The 18,665-nt window shown below is 40.1% G+C and overlaps 1 protein-coding gene across 3 annotated transcripts in view; it reads right to left on the bottom strand.

The window, feature by feature from the left end:
• Positions 1-18,665, bottom strand: part of OSBPL1A (oxysterol binding protein like 1A) — a 222,853-nt gene that overhangs the window by 59,467 nt on the left and 144,721 nt on the right. For all 3 annotated transcript variants that reach the window (XM_040632633.1, XM_040632634.1, XM_040632635.1), the window contains one exon: positions 9,143-9,299. In XM_040632633.1, coding sequence (XP_040488567.1) covers positions 9,143-9,299 — 157 coding nt within the window. The remainder of the gene's footprint in view (positions 1-9,142; positions 9,300-18,665) is intronic.

The following is an 18,665-nucleotide window of genomic DNA, read 5'->3' as shown; positions in this document are numbered from 1 at the left end:
GAGCATGTATACATATGTGTGTAAAATTCAGAAACAAAAGTAGGATTAACCGTGTCATTTATTAAAGTGTTTTAGTAAATGTATTTTCCACTATGTGTTAAGAACTAAAAATTCTAAGAATTGTTTCCTGTTGGCAAACCCGGAAAAAAATATTTTCAGCCCATGTTACATTTCAAAGTTAGTTTCTCCAATGATACTATAGAGCACTGAAAATTGGTGAGTTTAGCTTTCCTATAGAAAAATGGGCAAAGCATATGAACAATTCACAGAAAAAGAAATACAAATAGACCTTAAATACACAAAAAGATGCTAAACCTCCCTCCGTTCAGAAATGGACAGTCTGGGGCGCCTGGGTGGCACAGTGGTTAAGCGTCTGCCTTCGGCTCAGGGCGTGATCCCGGCGTTATGGGATCGAGCCCCACATCAGGCTCCTCCGCTATGAGCCTGCTTCTTCCTCTCCCACTCCCCCTGCTTGTGTTCCCTCTCTTGCTGGCTGTCTCTATCTCTGTCGAATAAAAAAAAAAAAAAAAAAAAGAAATGGACAGTCTATAGGAACAAGGACTTTGTTCATTTTTGTAACCTCAGCATCTTAAATAGAAGAGGGGCAATTATTCAACAAAACATATTTGTTGAATAACTATATAGATATATATAGATAGATACACACACAGCAGGTTCAAGAACTGTATGTATGCATTTTCTATCACTTGTATGAAGAAGCAATATTAAATGCAATCCTAATTATTGCATTTGGAGAAAGGAAGGGGCAGGGCTAACTTAAAAAATGAGAGCTAAAATTTGTGAAACATGCCCTATTACATTCCTGAACTTTAAAGCACATGCATGTATCACCAATTTAAAATGTAAAGAGAATCATCTCAACTCAAAATATGCACGTGTAGGCACACGCACATATGTAATTTTTAAGTGTTGTAGAAAAATAACCCAACTGATTAATATCAAGGAATGTGAGACCAAAAGAATTGGAATTAGCATATGTTGAGTGGGAAAAAAAGTGAAGTTGTACAGTATCTTTCATAATTAAAAAATGAATATGAATATATCTTAACACTGCTTATATTAAAAACAAATTAATTAGGAGGTTGTAATAATGATTACATTTAGGGGGACGAGGAAAACAACAGTGAGGGGATAAGAATGGAAACTAGGTTTTTCTAAACATATTTTGTTTTTTATTTTTGACTTTGAAATCATGTAAATATTTCACTTAACTCTAAAAAACCTAAGTCAAAAGGGAATCTCTAAAAAGCATATGAAACAAATGAACCTATCTGTGTAACAAGTTAGTAGTTTAACCACGCAAAAGTGACCTTCAAACACAACGCTGACTGTACATTCCAGAAGGAATATATTAAAAAGAACTAAAATGAACTCTGAAATTCTTTTCAGCAGCCGTGTTAGTACAGTATTTCTATGTGAGTATATGTGTGTGAAATTAACATATTAAAGCAAATAGGAAATTATATAAATGTCATTAGGAACCATAAATTGCGGGGCACCTGGGTGGCTCAGCCATTAAGTGCCTGCCTTCGGCTCAGGTCAGGATCCCAGGGTCCTGGGATCAAGCCCCCCATCGGGCTCCCTGCTCAGCAGGAAGCCTGCTTCCCTCTCTCACACTCCCCTTGCTTGTGTTTCCTCTTTCGCTGTCTCTGTCAAGTAAATAAATAAAATCTTAAAAAAAAAAAAAAAAGGAACCATAAATTGCAAATAAAATCAAAGGAATTAGAAGGAACACCCTAGAATCCAAAATTTTAACTGTGAGTATATTGGTATGAACTCATGAAGCACTTTTCCTTGCAAGGGGCAGGGGCTCACCTCTCTCCAATGAAAAAGACTGAGAACTGTGGCCAACCCAGTAGTACAGAACATTCTTACTACAGGAATTGTTACAGCTAAATATTATTTCCTGCTAAAATGAAATGTGGCTCCTTAGAGAAAAAGCCAACTCTAGATCTGGGGCAGGAAGCATACCAGATAAACCTGAAACATCTCTTTGTATCAGAAAGCAAAGCAGCTTTCAGGGGCAACCGAATTACTGTATTAAAGTTATACCTAAAAAAAAAAAAATTATAACTAACTGGGGTCCTGTCAGAAGGACACAGAGGGGCTCCCTCTGGCCAAAGATGGGAAAAATAACCATAAGAGGTTTATGCAACCCAAACCATATTTTCATGTATCACCTCTGGACGATGTTAGGGAACCAACATATTCTGAAAAGAGATAATGGGAAGTTTTTTCTTTACTAAACGGTTCTACCTAAGTAGAAGGAATGACAGAAATGTAATACGACCATTTTGCAGACCCGAATAAAACAAGGATGTAGATACTGATCAACGGTGGCTGCTAAAATCATTAGGTTCAAGGCTGTTGGACAACTTTATCATGGATGTGTCAGACTGACAATGCCTGACACCCCAGGAAATCAATCTCCATGTTATAAAAAGGAAAACCAGACAGCGTGTGCTCCCAAAGGACATAACAGCAGATACACCTATGAAGTGCTTTGTGCCAAACAACTCAAACCTGGATCTGGCTGAGCCTCTACACCCAACCATCTGTTGATAGGCAATTCAGGAGTAAAAGAATACATTAAGTGACACCATGGGAATGCAACCAGCAATATCCAGATTGTGGGTTACTCTCAGGACAAATGACCAGGTTTCATCCATAAATAACTGGCAAGAAAAAGATGAGGAAGAAGAGAAGAAATCTAGAGATTAAAAGAGACTGAAGAGACATATAAACCAAATGCAGTATTGTAGACCTTCTGGATTTTTATTATTAAGTGACATTTTAGATCTAACGACTAAGTGGCATTTATGAGACAACCAGGAAAAAATGAATACTGTTTGATGATAATTAAAGACACTGGTTTCTTCAGGTATCATAATGGCACTGTGGTTTTAGAAAATAAGAGTCCCAATGTTTTAAAGATTCACATTAAATTAAAGATGAAACTATATTTTGGATTTGATATCATTTTAAAGATAATTTCTTAAATTATAGGAGGTGGGGGGGGTCTGGAGATGAAACAAAGTGGGGCACATGATAGATGCCAAAGATGAATGATGGGTATGAGGGGTTCATTATATGATTCTACTTGTATATGGGTTTGAAAACTCCCATAATAGTTTCTAAAATGGGATTTTGCGCCGGAAAATGTATTCTTTACTCTTCTTCATATCCAAGGCAAACAACACAAATCATTAGCTATTTGTTATTTTGCTCACTCAAGCCTAGCTTTGCAGATTATGGCTGCCCTAGAAAACCACTCTCATCTGCCCACAAAAAATCAATGATCTAGAATAGATTTGAATGAGCCCTTGGAGTCGGGTTAAAGTGTATCTCATTATCATTTGCTTACAGATGCTACAACTGGAAAGATTGTTTTTCCGACAGTGTTTTAAAGAGCCCCAAGCCCAAAAGAGGTGTTTTAGGGGTGGGGGCAAGATAAGGAGGTGGTCCTGTGGACCTCAGCACCTGCTTTTAAAAGAGCAACTCCTCTATCTGCTTTTTAAACTAGGGCTGAAAGAGGTGAATTCTGTGAAAAGAGGTCTCAGCTTTCCTAGAGTAATTTCTGGCAATTTCGGGAAGGTAATTATCACAAATGTAGACCCCTACTGGTCTTTGCCTTTTCCTTTCTAATATATCCCAAGTGACTCCCTGGCCTAACAGTTTGTTAGTTCTAGATAAGCTTTTTGCATTTGAACACTTTTTGTTGGGTGCCTAGCTCCCACCTGCCAAGTTCTTACTGGTCCAGGAATCCCGGAATCTGTTTTGTTGGAAAGGTGGGTGTCACATGTAGTCAGAGTGGCCTGTGGGCATCCAACCTGCCGATCTGTCCCACGGGTCCGCTCTCCGCTGCCGCCCAACCCTGATAGCCAGCTGCAGCTCCAGGACTGCCAGGTCCGCCTCCCACGCACTCAGAGGTACCCTGGCCCAAATTCTGCGTCTCTTAGAGGGTCAAGCATCCTCCTTCTCTACCGCTTCTCCTGGAGCTTCTCACTCTTCTCCGTCTCTAGTGCTCTGCTCTCCCAGGCTGCTGAGACAGGCTTGTGTCCAGATTGCTGAAAAGGGAGGCCCCACAGTAGCTGTGCGCTTTAGCGATACTATCTTTTAAATTTTCTATTTAGAAAAAAAACTACAGCCCTCTACTTTCCAGAGTAAATTAGTACTCTAGGACAAAGAGAAGGCTGAGAGTGTAGATTCACCATGTCATTGGAGCTGCTGGTCCCATCGGCCCACAGGCCCGATCACAGATCTGGGTAGTTCTGGGTAGGCTCTTGCTCATTCTTCCACAATTCTTGGGTCTTTTGAAAATCAGAGGTGTATCTGGACTCCTGCTAATGTGACCCTGATCACTACATGACAATAGGGAGTTACCCCAAACATTTCCTGACAGACAAGAGTATTTTTTTTTCTGTGCAGGGCACCAGAGGACATCTGGGGTGGGAGGTGACTTGTTACTAACTCTGTGCCCTGAACTAATCAAGTCTGAAAGCAGATAATCTGTCCAGTATCTGCAGGGAGATTTCAAAACCAAGATGGTTTTATTCTAGTGATTAGATGTATTCAAAGTTGAATATTTTTTTTTTTAAAGATTTTATTTATTTATTTAACACAGATAGAGACAGCCAGAGAGAGAGGGAACACAGCAGGGGGAGTGGGAGAGGAAGAAGCAGGCTCATAGTGGAGGAGCCTGATGTGGGGCTCGATCCCGTAACGCCGGGATCACGCCCTGAGCCGAAGGCAGACGCTTAACCGTTGTGCCACCCAGGCGCCCCTAAAGTTGAATAATTTTTTTATCACTAACAACATTTCGTTGTCTTAGCTTGCATTCTCAATCTCTTTAAAGGTTTGACTTCAACTTGACAGCATATTCTTTGTTATGACTTCTACACAGAAGACAGCTGTTATCTGGCGACCTAATCATTCAATTCTAAAGCAGTCACGAAGGATAAAGAAATGGTAAATGAAGCGATCATCTGGAGTCCTAATCTGCCATTTCAGCAAAATAAACCTTTGTGATTCGTAGCCACATTTACTAAAGAATAGAGAGAAGGCTTATTCAAGTAAATATATCAATAGAAATACAAGTACATTAACTAGAATCAGATATAAACTTAGTCCCTATCATATTCCTGTTGTAAGAAATTCTTCCCTATTTCAAAACAGCAGATACTTTATATTTCTTTCCAAAAGTTTTTAAGTTTTGCTCTTTCACATTTAAGTGTTTGGTTCATCTAGAATTTCTTAATATTTGTGTATATGAAATAAGGATCTGTTTCCTTTTTGGGTTTTTTGGAGGGTGCCCAGTAAATGACTATCTCAGTACCATGCACCTAACAACCCATTCTTCCCCTCGCTGACCTGCTGTTCCAGCTCTACTACGGACACTAGGTTTCCAGATGGGTGGGTCTTGGGACCTTTTTACTTCCATTCTACAGGTCAGTCTGCCTCCGGGACAATTGTGCACTAAAGATTGACCATCAGTCTTGACATGCGGTAGAACAAATGCCTTCCTTTCCCCCAACCTGGTTCTTGAGCAGTCTCTTGGCTCTTCGAAACCCTATGTGCTTAAATATGTATTTCAGAATCCATGATTCAACTTCCAAGGAAAAGCGCATTGAGATTTTAATTAAAATTACAATGAATCTGCAGATCAATCTCGCAAAAACATCTTTATGACAATGTATCTGCCTTCTCAGTAAGTTTTAGGTCTTTCAGTAAGATTTAATATTACATTTTTTGCTACAATCTATTCCTAGGTATGAGACTTTTTAATAGATACTCTCAATACCCACCCTCCCAGTTTTAGCTGCAGTGTGTCTGTTGATGGTACACAGAAACGGAAGAAGCTGACTTTGTATAAGAGCAACCCAACTTCCTTACCACCTCTAACAATCTGTCCGTAGATTCTTATGGTTCTGTTTATTTCCAAATCTCCTGGGTATATTAGATCTCTGACTATGGCCTCCAAATAATGCTGAATAACAAAGACGACAGCAGACATCCTTGTCTTATTCCTGATGCTATAATTACGGTGCTTAATATCTCACTAAGTAATTTGTTTCTTGTAACTTTTAACTAGATCAGAGAGGTCCTCTTCTATTTGTGGTTTGCTAAGATATTTATTAATCATGAATGACCTTTTTTTTTTTTTTAAGATTTTTAGAATTTATTTCTTTTTAAGAGAGAGAGAAAACGAGCAAAGGGAAGGACAGAAAGACAGGGAGAGATCATCTGAAGCAGACTCCATGGTGAGCACAGAGCCCAACACGGGGCTCAATCTCACAACCTATGAGATCATGACCTGAGCCGAAATCAGGAGTCCAACCCTCAACCAACTGAGCCACCCAGGCGCCCCTGCTTTTTATCTATTAGGATGATGGTATGTTTTTCTCCTTTTATTTATTAATGCTATTAATACAGTAAATAACATTTACGGAATCATAACACGGATCCAATGTTTCATACTCTATTCTACATTAGTATCTTTTATGCCACATCCAGAGACAGGATGAAATAAATATCCACATTTTTATCAAATATAACAACTTGGGTCAAACTGCTAACGAGTTAAAAGATTAGAGCTCTGTATACATTTCATAAATTAGTCCAAGAGGAGAGAACCGATCCTATGGAACACAGCCAAGATGACAAGAAGTCCTGTAAATATAAACCTGACTATAGCATGGTGTAGGCTAATTTTCCACAAAGCAACTCAACCCTCCCTGCTGTACTCGCTGTCTCCCTCCCGGCTCCCTCTCACCCTCTCCCCTCCCCCCACCTCACAAATGAGAGACAAGTGAGCACAAGCATGGGAGCGGCAGAGAGAGAGGGACAAGCAGAATCTGCACTGAACACGGAGCTCAACTCGGGGCTCGATTTCACCACCCTGAGATCATGACCTGAGTCCAAATCAAGAATCAGATGCTTAACCGACTGAGCCACCTCACGCCCCTATATCTGCTTTTCTAAAAACATCATCAAAATTACTACTGATTTAAATTATTCTTCATATTATCACAATAACTGCCCATTATGAATGCAGATTACCTATCATGCAATTGAGGGCACAGGCAACAGGGATTTGATAACATTGAATACTCCACTTACTCTCCTATTCTGAAATGAAACTTTTATAAATTATTTATGGCATATGCTCGGTTTATTTGATTAGAAAGAACTTTAGGCAAAATATGGGCTTAAAAAAAAGCCCATTAACAATTAGTTTTTACAAACAGGAAACTGTTATGTTTTCCCCACATACCTGATTGCTGACAATTTCCTAAACTGTCCTCTTTTCTTTTAAATAACTAAAGAACATTTTATCACATTTACAAGCTTAATAAGTTGCAGCTCATTTGTCAGTTTAACTTTTCTGGCGAGGTCACTACCTAGAGCTGCATTCCTTTGTAGTTTTTCTTAGTGACCTGCCCTGATTTCATTTTTTTTTTTTTTTAAAGATTTTATTTATTTATTCGACAGGATAGAGACAGCCAGCGTGAGAGGGAACACAAGCAGGGGGAGTGGGAGAGGAAGAAGCAGGCTCATAGCGGAGGAGCCTGATGTGGGACTCGATCCCGGAACGCCGGGATCACGCCCTGAGCCGAAGGCAGACGCTTAACCGCTGTGCCACCCAGGCGCCCCAGCCCTGATTTCATTTTTGAACAATTTCACCTTAACTTTCTCATCTTACCATTCTGGGTTTGACTAATTAAGATGCAACACAGAATATACAAATATAGCAGAATAAATTTCTGTCAAGTGCACAGTAACTACTGTTATGATGAAAGCACACACACCAGGGCTCCTGGGCCCTGAAAAGCAGTAGAGAAATGCCTCTCCCACCCTAGGCTAGGAAAGCATCTAAGCACAGTGGCTCTTTCTGCTATTTTAACAATTATTTCAGCGATTTGTAGGTTTCTCACATCAAAAGATTTCACCTGTGTTCTCACCAGACCATCAGGACGTATGACTGGGAGGCCTGCCAGGTTTCCTGTTAGGGATTTCATGTCCCACACAGAACTTACTAGCCCTGGATTCCCAAAGGAGCAGACAGAAACTGCGGAAGGCAATCGGGAAGGACACTCACTGCTCACCACGTAATCTGCAACAGTACACTCCGTCGGTAAGTGCGTTTAGAGGACACCCTCTCACCAAACAAAAGAAAACTCTGGTTTTAATTAGTTCGTTACCTGTAACTCGCTGATGTTTTCAAAATAAGCATACACTAAGACCATTTTGTTAGCAAGGGGCAAATACACATAAATCAGAAGTGATATGTACATTTTTTCCTGAAAGAACAATAATTGAGACCAAGTAGGACCAGAACCATGGCACAGAAATGGAGTGAGAGTTACACAACCTACAAGTATTAAACAAAAACGATCTTGTAGAAATTAACTGTTAATAAGTTCTTACCCCCAAGTGCTTTTTAAAATGACACCAGGATCTATCCTTAACCTGTAATTTGATCAAATATTTTACGAATAGCAGCGGGCACTCGTGCCACTGTGTGTGCACACTTGTGCGGAAACCAGGGAGCTCTGGTGTCTGCTGCATCTCAGGAATTTGGGACAATCTCTAGGATGAAATCATCAAGGGAATAAAAAGATACTAATGTCATTAGACAGTATAAAATGGATCTGTTCAAAAAACCCTGGAGCTTAATAAAAGTCTTTGTTTAAATGTAACTAAATTGTATCAACAGGCAGGCAATATTACCATCCACTCTTCATAAAACCAACAAGAAGATCGAATGACCAGAAACTAAAATAGCACAGGGAGGCAGAGTCATAAAAGATGTATGATGAAAAGAGGAGCCTGGCATCAATTGCAATAGGCAGCTCAGAAGAGCTAAACTGTCAACTAAAGGATTTATGTTTCCCGAAACCATGGTTGCTAACCCCAAGTTGTATGCTTTGTTCCTACAAGTACAGATGATGCTCTTCTCTCCAATGCACACAGTACTCAAGCTAAATCCTTTCTCTGAGGTGGTAAGAGCAATATAAACACAGAGTGGGGGAAAAACAAAGAGAAGGCATGCTTTTCTTCACAGACCAGAAGTATTTTATAAGAAAAAGTCAGCAATGGTAACTGTTAAAGGCCATCCTACCTGTGTTTTTTGATGCCATTGGAGAGAGCATCTCCACCACCACAGTCTTTTCCTTCTGACATTCTGTGTTTTCTACTGCTCAAGTGCTCTCCTTCCTCGTCCAAGGAGCACGCCGTCGCGGCTTCCAGTCGACTCAGGGACCGCTCGGACTCGGACTCTGTGGCACAACGGGTTCATAGTCAATGAACTGAACTTGGGTGCGAGGCTGCAGTAACAATGGATCTCTCCCTTAACGCACTGGGCCTTGAAACCTAAGCAGCCTACTTTGTCCTTCAACAATCCATCCGCTAACCACCTCCTCGGGGACTCCAGAAAACCTGCACCCAATAAGGCTAAAGCGGATTTATGAAACAGATACAGGCTCATATAAACTTACAGTTACACAGATTTTACACAAAGATTACTCAATTCTTTAAGAAATCATATTCAGTAGTTCCCCCCCAAATTTCTATTTTTACATTACCTCTCCAAGCATCTTAAGCATAACTTACCAACAAAGCATTCATTTTTTAAAAATTCACATATAAAGAAAAAGCTATAGTGGCTGTACTTGTGGGAAGTTTAAATTACATCTAATACTGTAGACAAAAAAACAAAGGTAATTTTAAAATACTTCGAAAAATACTTCTTCTGATATGACATTATTTAAATCCTCAGGAGCTAAAGCTCAAAGTGTCCATATAAAATCCAATTATCAGGCAGGCATTTTTAGGATAGAAATACCGCGTTCCTAATTGGCTATGTGTTCCGGGTAGAGCCATCTGCCTGTTTGGGAATACTAAGACAACTTATTTTTATACAACACATTATAGTTTTCAGGCCTGATCACATTTTTCATCTCCTTTTAGCACTCCAGGGTGCCCTGGTGACAGCAAGGAGGGACTGTGAGGTCAACAAGTGCGATGATGGTCATGGTTTGTGAGTTCGGTGAACCAGGACTTGAACCCAGGTCTTCTGACTCGTTTAATGCTCTATATATTTCAGCTCAATGCAGCAATCTCCCAAAAACTCCTAATTGTACCTACATTTCTATTAAAATATAAATTCAAGGTAACGTCTAACTCCCCTTCTTAAGCAGAGGCCTATACACTCAACTGTCCTTGGCTCTAGGGAAGCACTCTTACGCACATTCAAGCAAACTTCTTTAAATGAATTTATTGATCATCTGCCGATATTACGGCTCACCTGTTCAGGAAATCAAATTTTTTTAGTGCTTTCTTTTCCCTCTGCAGCATTCTATAACTTAGCCAACATCAAGGAACCTTATTTTTGTCACATTAGGTTGATTACAGATCTTCCTTGACTTACAATGGGGTTACGTCCCAATTAACTCACCATGTCAAAAACGTATTTAATACACCCAACCTACCCAACATCACAGCTTAGCCTAGCCTACCTTAAACGTGCTCAGTCACTTACATTAGCTGACGGTTGGGCAAAATCATCTGACACAAAGCTTATTTTATAATAGAGTGTTGAATATCTCGTGTAATTTATTGAATGCTGTTCTGAAAAACAAAATGGTCATCTGGGTAGAGAACGCTTGCCAGCCGATGGGTTGTTTGCCCTCGTGACTGCGTGGCTGACTGGGAGCCACAGCTCGCTGCCCTTGCCTAGCGCTAGCTCTGGAAAAGATCCAAATGCAAAATTCGAAGTGCAGTTTTTACTGAATGCATATCGTTCTCACATCACCATAAAGTCGGAAGGAAAATCATAAGATGACTCACTGAACGTCAAGGAACACCACACTAACAGCTGCTGGGCAAATACAACTGCAGGTTGGACAACACATCTTGAGCTCTGAACTCTGGACCCTCCGAATGGTGTTACTTGGAGAAAGTCTTTCAATGCCAGTGAAGTTATTTTTACTTTCTGTAAATATAATTTTACTGGAATTTTTAAAAATATACCTTTGTTCAGTCATATACCTTATAACAAAGAAAGACATATTTTAATAAATTTAAAGAGACTTATTATTCATTGCCAATTTTAGCAGGCAGGAACAATCTTTTATTGAAAAAAAATTAAAGACAACCTGAATAGCCAATAACAAAGGACAGCTGCTCATTAGATGAAATTAGTTAAAATTGCACTTACAAAAACAATACAACAGAAAAATGCTTTTAACAAAAGGCTAAGACAAAAATAATCAGGATACCATTTGCAACTCTAAAATATAGAGCAAAAAAAAAATAAATAACTTTTCTCTTTTTTAAAGAGAGACCAGGCTGGTTGAGAACTACATACAGATGAGAGCAGTAAAATAACAGAAGCCCATGTAGGGCACGGTGAAATAAGGGGACCGGTCAATTTTCTGGGCTAAGGAGATGGGTATCAGGAAAGACGACGTGGGAGAGGTGGTGCCTCAGGTAAATCTTTGCAAAAAGAAGCTGGTGCTCCGGTGGNCGGAAGAGCGTCGTTCAGTGGGAGCTGCCGGAGCAAATCCTGTATCAAAGACGACAACTTGAGTCTGGAGTTGGGGGTGGATTTTTCACACCTACATTTTCAAATTTGTTTCATGTGAAAAATACTAAGAATTTGAAGAGTCAAACAAAATCGTTTTGTCCGTATCAGTTCAGTATTATTTAAGATGCATCAGTACTTTATAATTTAGATGTCACGAAAACCAAAAAGCACGGAAGCAAAAAACCTCAGGCATTTGTTAAACGGCACTATTCACAGGACAGTGCGTTTGCTATTTAAGAGCTACAAATCATAAGACATATGTTCACCTAAAAAGAATATTAACAAAAAGCAGATATACAGTAAACACCAAACAAGAGGTAAGGCAGTTAAGAGCTTCTATGAAGCAAAGAGACTTTTTCCAAAATAAGACCTGAACTTAGTGAACGTAAGCTGAAGACCTACTACCTTCTCATCCATACTACCGAACGCCTAGCTCACCCCAGAGACACACCATCGGATGGCAGGACAGACCCTGGTCCTCCGTGGCTAGTGGTACGACTTGACTCCCTCTCTGCCCCTCCTAGTCTGCCTCTACCCCACCCCCTTTCTCCTAATTCTTCTATCTCTTCCCTCCTCCAATCCTTCTTCCCAACCACCTTCCCTCTCTAATACAGTCTATCCCCACCTTTTCCCTGGAGGGCTCTAACAAAGGTCACCAATCACCTGAACACTGCGAAGTCCAATGGCCATTTTTCAATTCTTAAAGAATTACTGACTCATCCACAGTATCTGACATCGCCTCATTCATTCCTCCCCTCCCCTTACCAAGTGCAGGCACCCTGACGTCAAAGAACAGTAAGATCTGGTCCCCGCCCAGGGTCTAGCAGAGGTGGACTGTTTTGTGAACACTTGAGTTCACTAAATTTTCCTAGGTATAACAGAAGTCTGAATGGGGACAGTAGGCCACATAGGAGGGATCAGCCGTTTTACAGAGCGAAGGACAAGGTGTCTAGAAAGGACTGTATCTGATGATTGAGCTGTTATGTGACAAAAATAAGAGTGGGGGCTGGGTAGAGAGTTACAACAGAGGACTTGTTTTTTCTGTTCAGCAGGACCCAACAGAGACAGGAATGAGGTCCTTGGGAAGATGGGAGCGGAAGACACAACAGAGGAGTGGTAGTAGGAGTGAGTGTATGGAGATCAATCTGTGAGTCGCTTGTGAAGCTATTTAAGATAAATAAAAAGCGAGGCAGGCAGTGGGACAACGAGAATATAAAATAAAGCAAGGAAGGAGGCAGCATCCAATGCGTGCCGGGAGGTTCTGGTGTCAATCACAGACTTGTCTCTGAGCATTCCAGCTTCAAACGTAGAGCAAGAAACATGATCAACAACATGATTTCCGGTGCTCTTGAGATAAAAACGAGCTGCTTACGAACGAAAGCTCATTACTTCTAATACTATCAACAGAGGACTGCCTACTATACACAGTGTGAAAAAGTTTGGACTGACTTTATTGGCAAAAGGAGGCCATTCTCAGTAGACTCTGCCTTCACAGCATCAGCCACGCCAATCTGTCTTCAGTAGAGCCTCACTGCATATGGGGACCCACAGTTCTAGATATGTTTAAATTCAAACATGTGTAGCTAAATACCTAAAAGGTCACGGCCACTGTGGAGGTTTACTGAGCAAGGTAAAGCCTGCCTCTAGAAGTAATTTTCAAATCTCTCTGTACTAATATATCCGTGAGGGATCTAAGCACTTCTGAGATCTTAAATCTCAATTTTAAAACTTCAGGTTTTTCGGTTTTGCCCAGACGTATAAATATCAAATAAACCAGACCTTATCTATCATCCAGTGTTAAGCGTCAATATAGTAATGTCTTGGTGGAAAGCATAAAGCACTTGGAGAGAGTGCTTAGTGCCTGCACTGTGGTGGTTACAGAGCTCTCTTCTAATAGTGGAAGGCCGCGATGCTCGTGCTTTAAAAAGAAACACACAGGCGGGAGGCAGGGAGGCAGTCTTTACTGCGTGCGGAGTCGGGAGTTTCAGTTTCAGTCTGGGATGATGAAAGAATTCTGGAGATGGGGGGCGGTCACGGTTGCACAACAATGTGAATGTACTTAATGCCACTGAACTGTGTACTTACAAATGGCAAGTTTGATGTTATGTATACACTGCCACAATAAAAACAAAATGAAACAAAACCCAAACACACACACAAAAACCTGTCAAGCCAAAGATCTATCCTGCTGGATGCGTGGACTCTATTCTAAGGTCCTGTCATCTCTCACCTCAATGCCACTGAGAAACAGAACCACACAGAAGCAGGACAGGTTGATTTTTCTACAGACCTATTTCCAAACACAGCAAAAGAGACGTATGTGTGTGATACACACAGCTGGAATTCAGGCAGAGTTAGCCCTTCACCATTCTATTTCCCGTGGCATTTTCCCTTACAAACATACGTGTTTCTATAATAAGTAAAGCAGCACCAAATTTTCAGGATACTTCATCACCCTCTGGGAAACTGGGTAAGGGAATTTATGAAGCTGCCCCATGTTACTTATTGAACTTCTGATGGGCAACTAGGGAAATTGGTATAGCGCCAAGTAATGATGAGGAAAGGAAAACCTCATGTGGCCTTATTTGTGGCTCTTTGTTTATTCCCCACCTCGTCACAAAAGGACGGTGGTTTATTGATAATTACATTTTATACAAAAAATGTCAGAATAATACTTTGAAGAACAAAGACCATATTTTGTAAGAGAAATTCCTTAGCCTACAAACATTTAAAAGTAGAAACTGCCTGATTATTTTCTCAAGGAAAACAGCAATATTAATAGAAAGTCTGTTTTAATGTGGCAAATCTCCAAAGGCCTAGATCTTGAAAGTTCTGTCCACATTAGGACTCAGAATTATTTTGAACACAATCTCCTTTCACTTTACAATCTCTTCTCTCTCATCCAAATAGCCTGGAAACCAATGGCTGTGACTGGGTTGACATGACTTTTAAAAATTCCTCTTCACATTTTATACATTAAATATGTACAGCTTTTTGTATGTCAATCATACAAATACTCGATAAAGTAGTTTTTAAAAAACTTCAGAATTAAGAGGATCATTAACTCTACTTTTTTGAGTTTTTCCTCCTATTAGAAGGCTGAAAGAAGAGGTCATGAAGTTTACAATGTAAACATGCCAACAATTCTTATGTTATCCTGATCAACTTTTTTTTATATGACCTTTGAAAACAAGCTTGAGAACAAATAGTACAAAGGAGCAAGATGTGGAAGAACTGTGGATAAGGTCCAAATAACCTTTCCCCTGTTACTTAAGGTAACAGGAAATGGTTGGGAGATACACACATTCAATTTAATACTTTTATTGTTGGCTTCCCACATACTAGGCATATTCTAAAAATGTCCAAAGTAACCCAAGGTAACCCAAGCTTAAAATATCCATGCCAAATTTTAACTTCACTTTAAGGTACGACTGTGTAAACTCAAATAACATAGTAAATATAAAGAACACAAAGAAAATAAATAAAACCAACCACATTTTAAAAAATTATAAACTGAAAGTCAGAATGAGTCCAGAAGGGGCTGCCAAGAGGCTACTACAATAATTTACTAAGGAAGTGACAAAAGCTTGAAACAGAACCTTGGCAGCAAGCTTCAAGAGCAAGAGACATTCTAGACATAGCCTCCCTGAATGATGTCCAAGGTCAAAATCAGTCAAATGGTATAGTGTTGCTTATGACAGAGTTTCTTAAAAGTACTGGCTTGTCCCCAAGCAACTAAATCTGTTTTCCACAATTTGCAAAATCCGCACACATAATTGAAGATGAAGAATTCCACAAACCGCAGTGTGTGAACTGCTGGGAATCTTATGTGTATCTACTCTGGATGATTAAATTCATAGCTTCCCAGTTCGTCTTGCAGACATCCCTGAAATTATTTTTGAGAAGGCCACATATGCATTCACTCTGACAAAGAAAATAATTCTATAACTAAGGCTCATTATAAATAATCCATAGTTATAAAACAAAATATTTTCTTGTTACTTCAACTTAATACATCACTGTTTGCCAAGTATCTACCACACACCAGATCAAGAGCTAGCTGCTCAGTTAGTGCAGGAAGATTAAGGAGACAAGGCTGGTTCCCTCCAGGTAGTCAAAGTCCAATAAGTAAGCCACATAAGACACATAAGTAAACATCTGCTTATACAGAGCGTTTGTGGCAACAGTTGAAGAAGTCACTTGTGAGGAAACCAGGTACATTTCCAAGCAGAGACGACATTTGAACTGCAATGATGAAGACCAGTTTAAGGCAGAAAGAGAGTACTAGGTATGAAGGGAACAGCAAACAGCCCTCAAGCCTGAAAGAACAAGTGTGTGTCCAAGAATATCCGGCAGAGCTAGAGAGGAGGGTGGCCGGAGGGAAAAAATGTGATCATCAGAGCTGAAGCTTTAAAGTGAATCAGCTCACAGAGTTTGACTTAACCTGTAGTAATCAGCATGTTTTTCTAGGGTGTGAAGAGATCAGTGTTAGACTCTACTGTCAAAGTCCAGAGATAGCTCTGATCTATCGGCGTACCCTGGCCACTCTTACCACAAACTTGGTGGCTTAAAACAACAAAAATTTAGTCCTTCATAATTCTGGAGACCAGAAATTCAAACTCACCTTCACTGGACCAAAGGAACAGTGTTGGTAGGACCACCGTCCATCTGGGGGCACAAGGGAGAACACATTTCTTGTGTCTTCCAGCTCTGGGGGCTGCCTGCATTCCTGGGCCTGTGGCCACACAACTCTATGACCGAAGTATCCTACCGACATTCAGGTCCCACCCAGACAGATCATCTATGATCATCTCCTCATCTCAAAATCCTTAATCGCTTCGGCCAAGATCTTTTTTCCAAAAAAAAAAAAAAAGGTTACAGGTTCCAAGGATTAGAAGGTGAACCTTCCTTTGGGGGGTCATTTTTCAGCCTCCCACAGCTGACAACATGCCACCTGAGGGACAGCTGGCAGGGATAAAGACTAGAAGCAGCCAAACCTGTTAGACGAGTACTATCCTGGTCTCCGGGGCCCAAGCGAGGGGGAGGTGAACTGTAAGGAAAGGCTGGGGGAGGGGCAAGCCAACGGGAAGAAGATGACTTCCACATTTGTAGTTTTCACAGTGGGATGCTGCCGCTGCTTGCAAAAACGAGGAATGTGGAAGGGGGCAGAACATGGCGCCAAAAGAGATGGGAATCCTAAATATATCATTATCCTCTACGACCAACTAGTCTTCAAGTGCAGTCATTTTGGCCTCAAAAATATATTCCAAAATTTCATTCGCTCAAGTATTTGAACTCCTAATGCACGCCAGCCTCGATGCTAGCTGCCAGGGATGCAGAGTTCCTCATAGAATGTACTATCTGGTGGACAGGCAGGGCTGACAAAAACCAAATAATTGTACAGACTTTCAACTATGGGAAAATGGTGCAGGCAGCCTGCAAGTGGGGATGTGACCAAGTCAACAAAGTCCACCGGGCTTCCTTGAGGAAGTCCCTGACCCCTGAGCAAAGGTCAGAAGGATATGTGTTCACTAAAGCAATAAAGGGAGAGAACTGAAACTTTCCATTCTCACTTAAATTGTTTTTATTCAAAATTGTCATCTCTCATCTAGGACACTAGAATCCTGAGTCAATCTTTACTCCTACAACACAAATACTCTACTAGAATGTGAACTCCTGAGTGGGAACCACGTCTTTTCTTTGAATTCCCAATTCTTAGTACAACGTGATCATAAGACTTCTACAACGTCGACTTAAAAAAATATATGAATCTTTATAAAACACTAATCCGATGCCCCTCTAATAATTATGTCTGTTGGCTTCCCAACCCTATATACTAAAATTCAAATTCTTCAGCACAAACTTATCATAAGACTCATTATCACCCGGTCCTAAATCACCTTCCTGGCTTCATCTCATCACTACTTCTCACCTCTCTAAACACTCACCTCTGCTTTGGCCACAGCACATTTCATGAGGTTTCCGAAAACTATTTATCTTTGCATGTGTTGTCTTCTTACACAAAGAATATTCTACCCCGTCATATCTGTATGGAGAATCCTTATTGACTCTTTAAAACACTCCTCAAATGTGATGCTTTGTCTAACTTTGTCAAGCAGTTAGCAGCCTCTCTGAATTACTGTAACCCTTCTGACATACCATTTGGTAGTACTCATTAACTTCTTCAACCGATCTATATCGAGCACCCCTTTCTTTGTTTAGCACTATCTTGGAGGCTGGGAATATAACAGTGAACTAAACAAAATCCTGCCCTCACTGAAGAGCCTACATTTTAATTGTAGGAGATCAACAAACAAATGAATATTATGTGAAAGGTGCTGTTTTGTTTTGTTTTTTTTTTAAGGGCAAAAAAGGGGAGGGGATAAAAACTGATATAGTGAAGGTCTTTCCAAGCAGAAGAATGAAGTGAGGGAGCAAGTACTGTAGATATCTGGGATAAGAGAGTTCAGAGCAGAGGAAATAATGAAAAGCAAAGGTCTAACCAGTACAAAAAGACTAGAGATCATACCATGCATATTTTCAGACCACAACGCTATGAAACTTGAAGTTAATCATAAGAAAAAATTTGGAAAGACCACAAATACAGGGAGGTTAAAGAACATCCTACTACGTAATGGAATGGGTTAACCAGGAAATTAAAAAGAGAAATTTAAAAAATACACTGAAGCAAATCAAATGAAAATGAAAGCATGACAGTCCAAACAAAACCTTTGGGACACAGCAAAGGCAGTCACAAGAGGGAAGTACATAGCAATACAGGCCTTCCTCAAGAAGCAAAAAAAATCTCAAATACATAGCCTAACCTTACACCTAAAGGAGCTGGAAAAATAACAGCAAATAAAGCCTAAAACCAGCAGAAGAAGGGAAATAATTAAGATGAGAGCAGAAATAAGTGCTATAGAAAAAAACAAACAAACAAAAACCAACCAGAACAGATCAATGAAACTAGGAGCTGGTTCTTTGAAAGAATTAACAAAATTGATAAACCCCTAGCCAGACTTACCAAAAAGAAAAGAGAAAGGACCCAAAAAAATAA

Source organism: Ursus maritimus, unplaced genomic scaffold (genome assembly GCF_017311325.1).
Source record: "Ursus maritimus isolate PB19 unplaced genomic scaffold, ASM1731132v1 scaffold_18, whole genome shotgun sequence".
Classification (NCBI taxonomy): Eukaryota; Metazoa; Chordata; class Mammalia; order Carnivora; family Ursidae; genus Ursus; species Ursus maritimus.
This window is presented reverse-complemented; position numbering and strand designations above follow the sequence as displayed.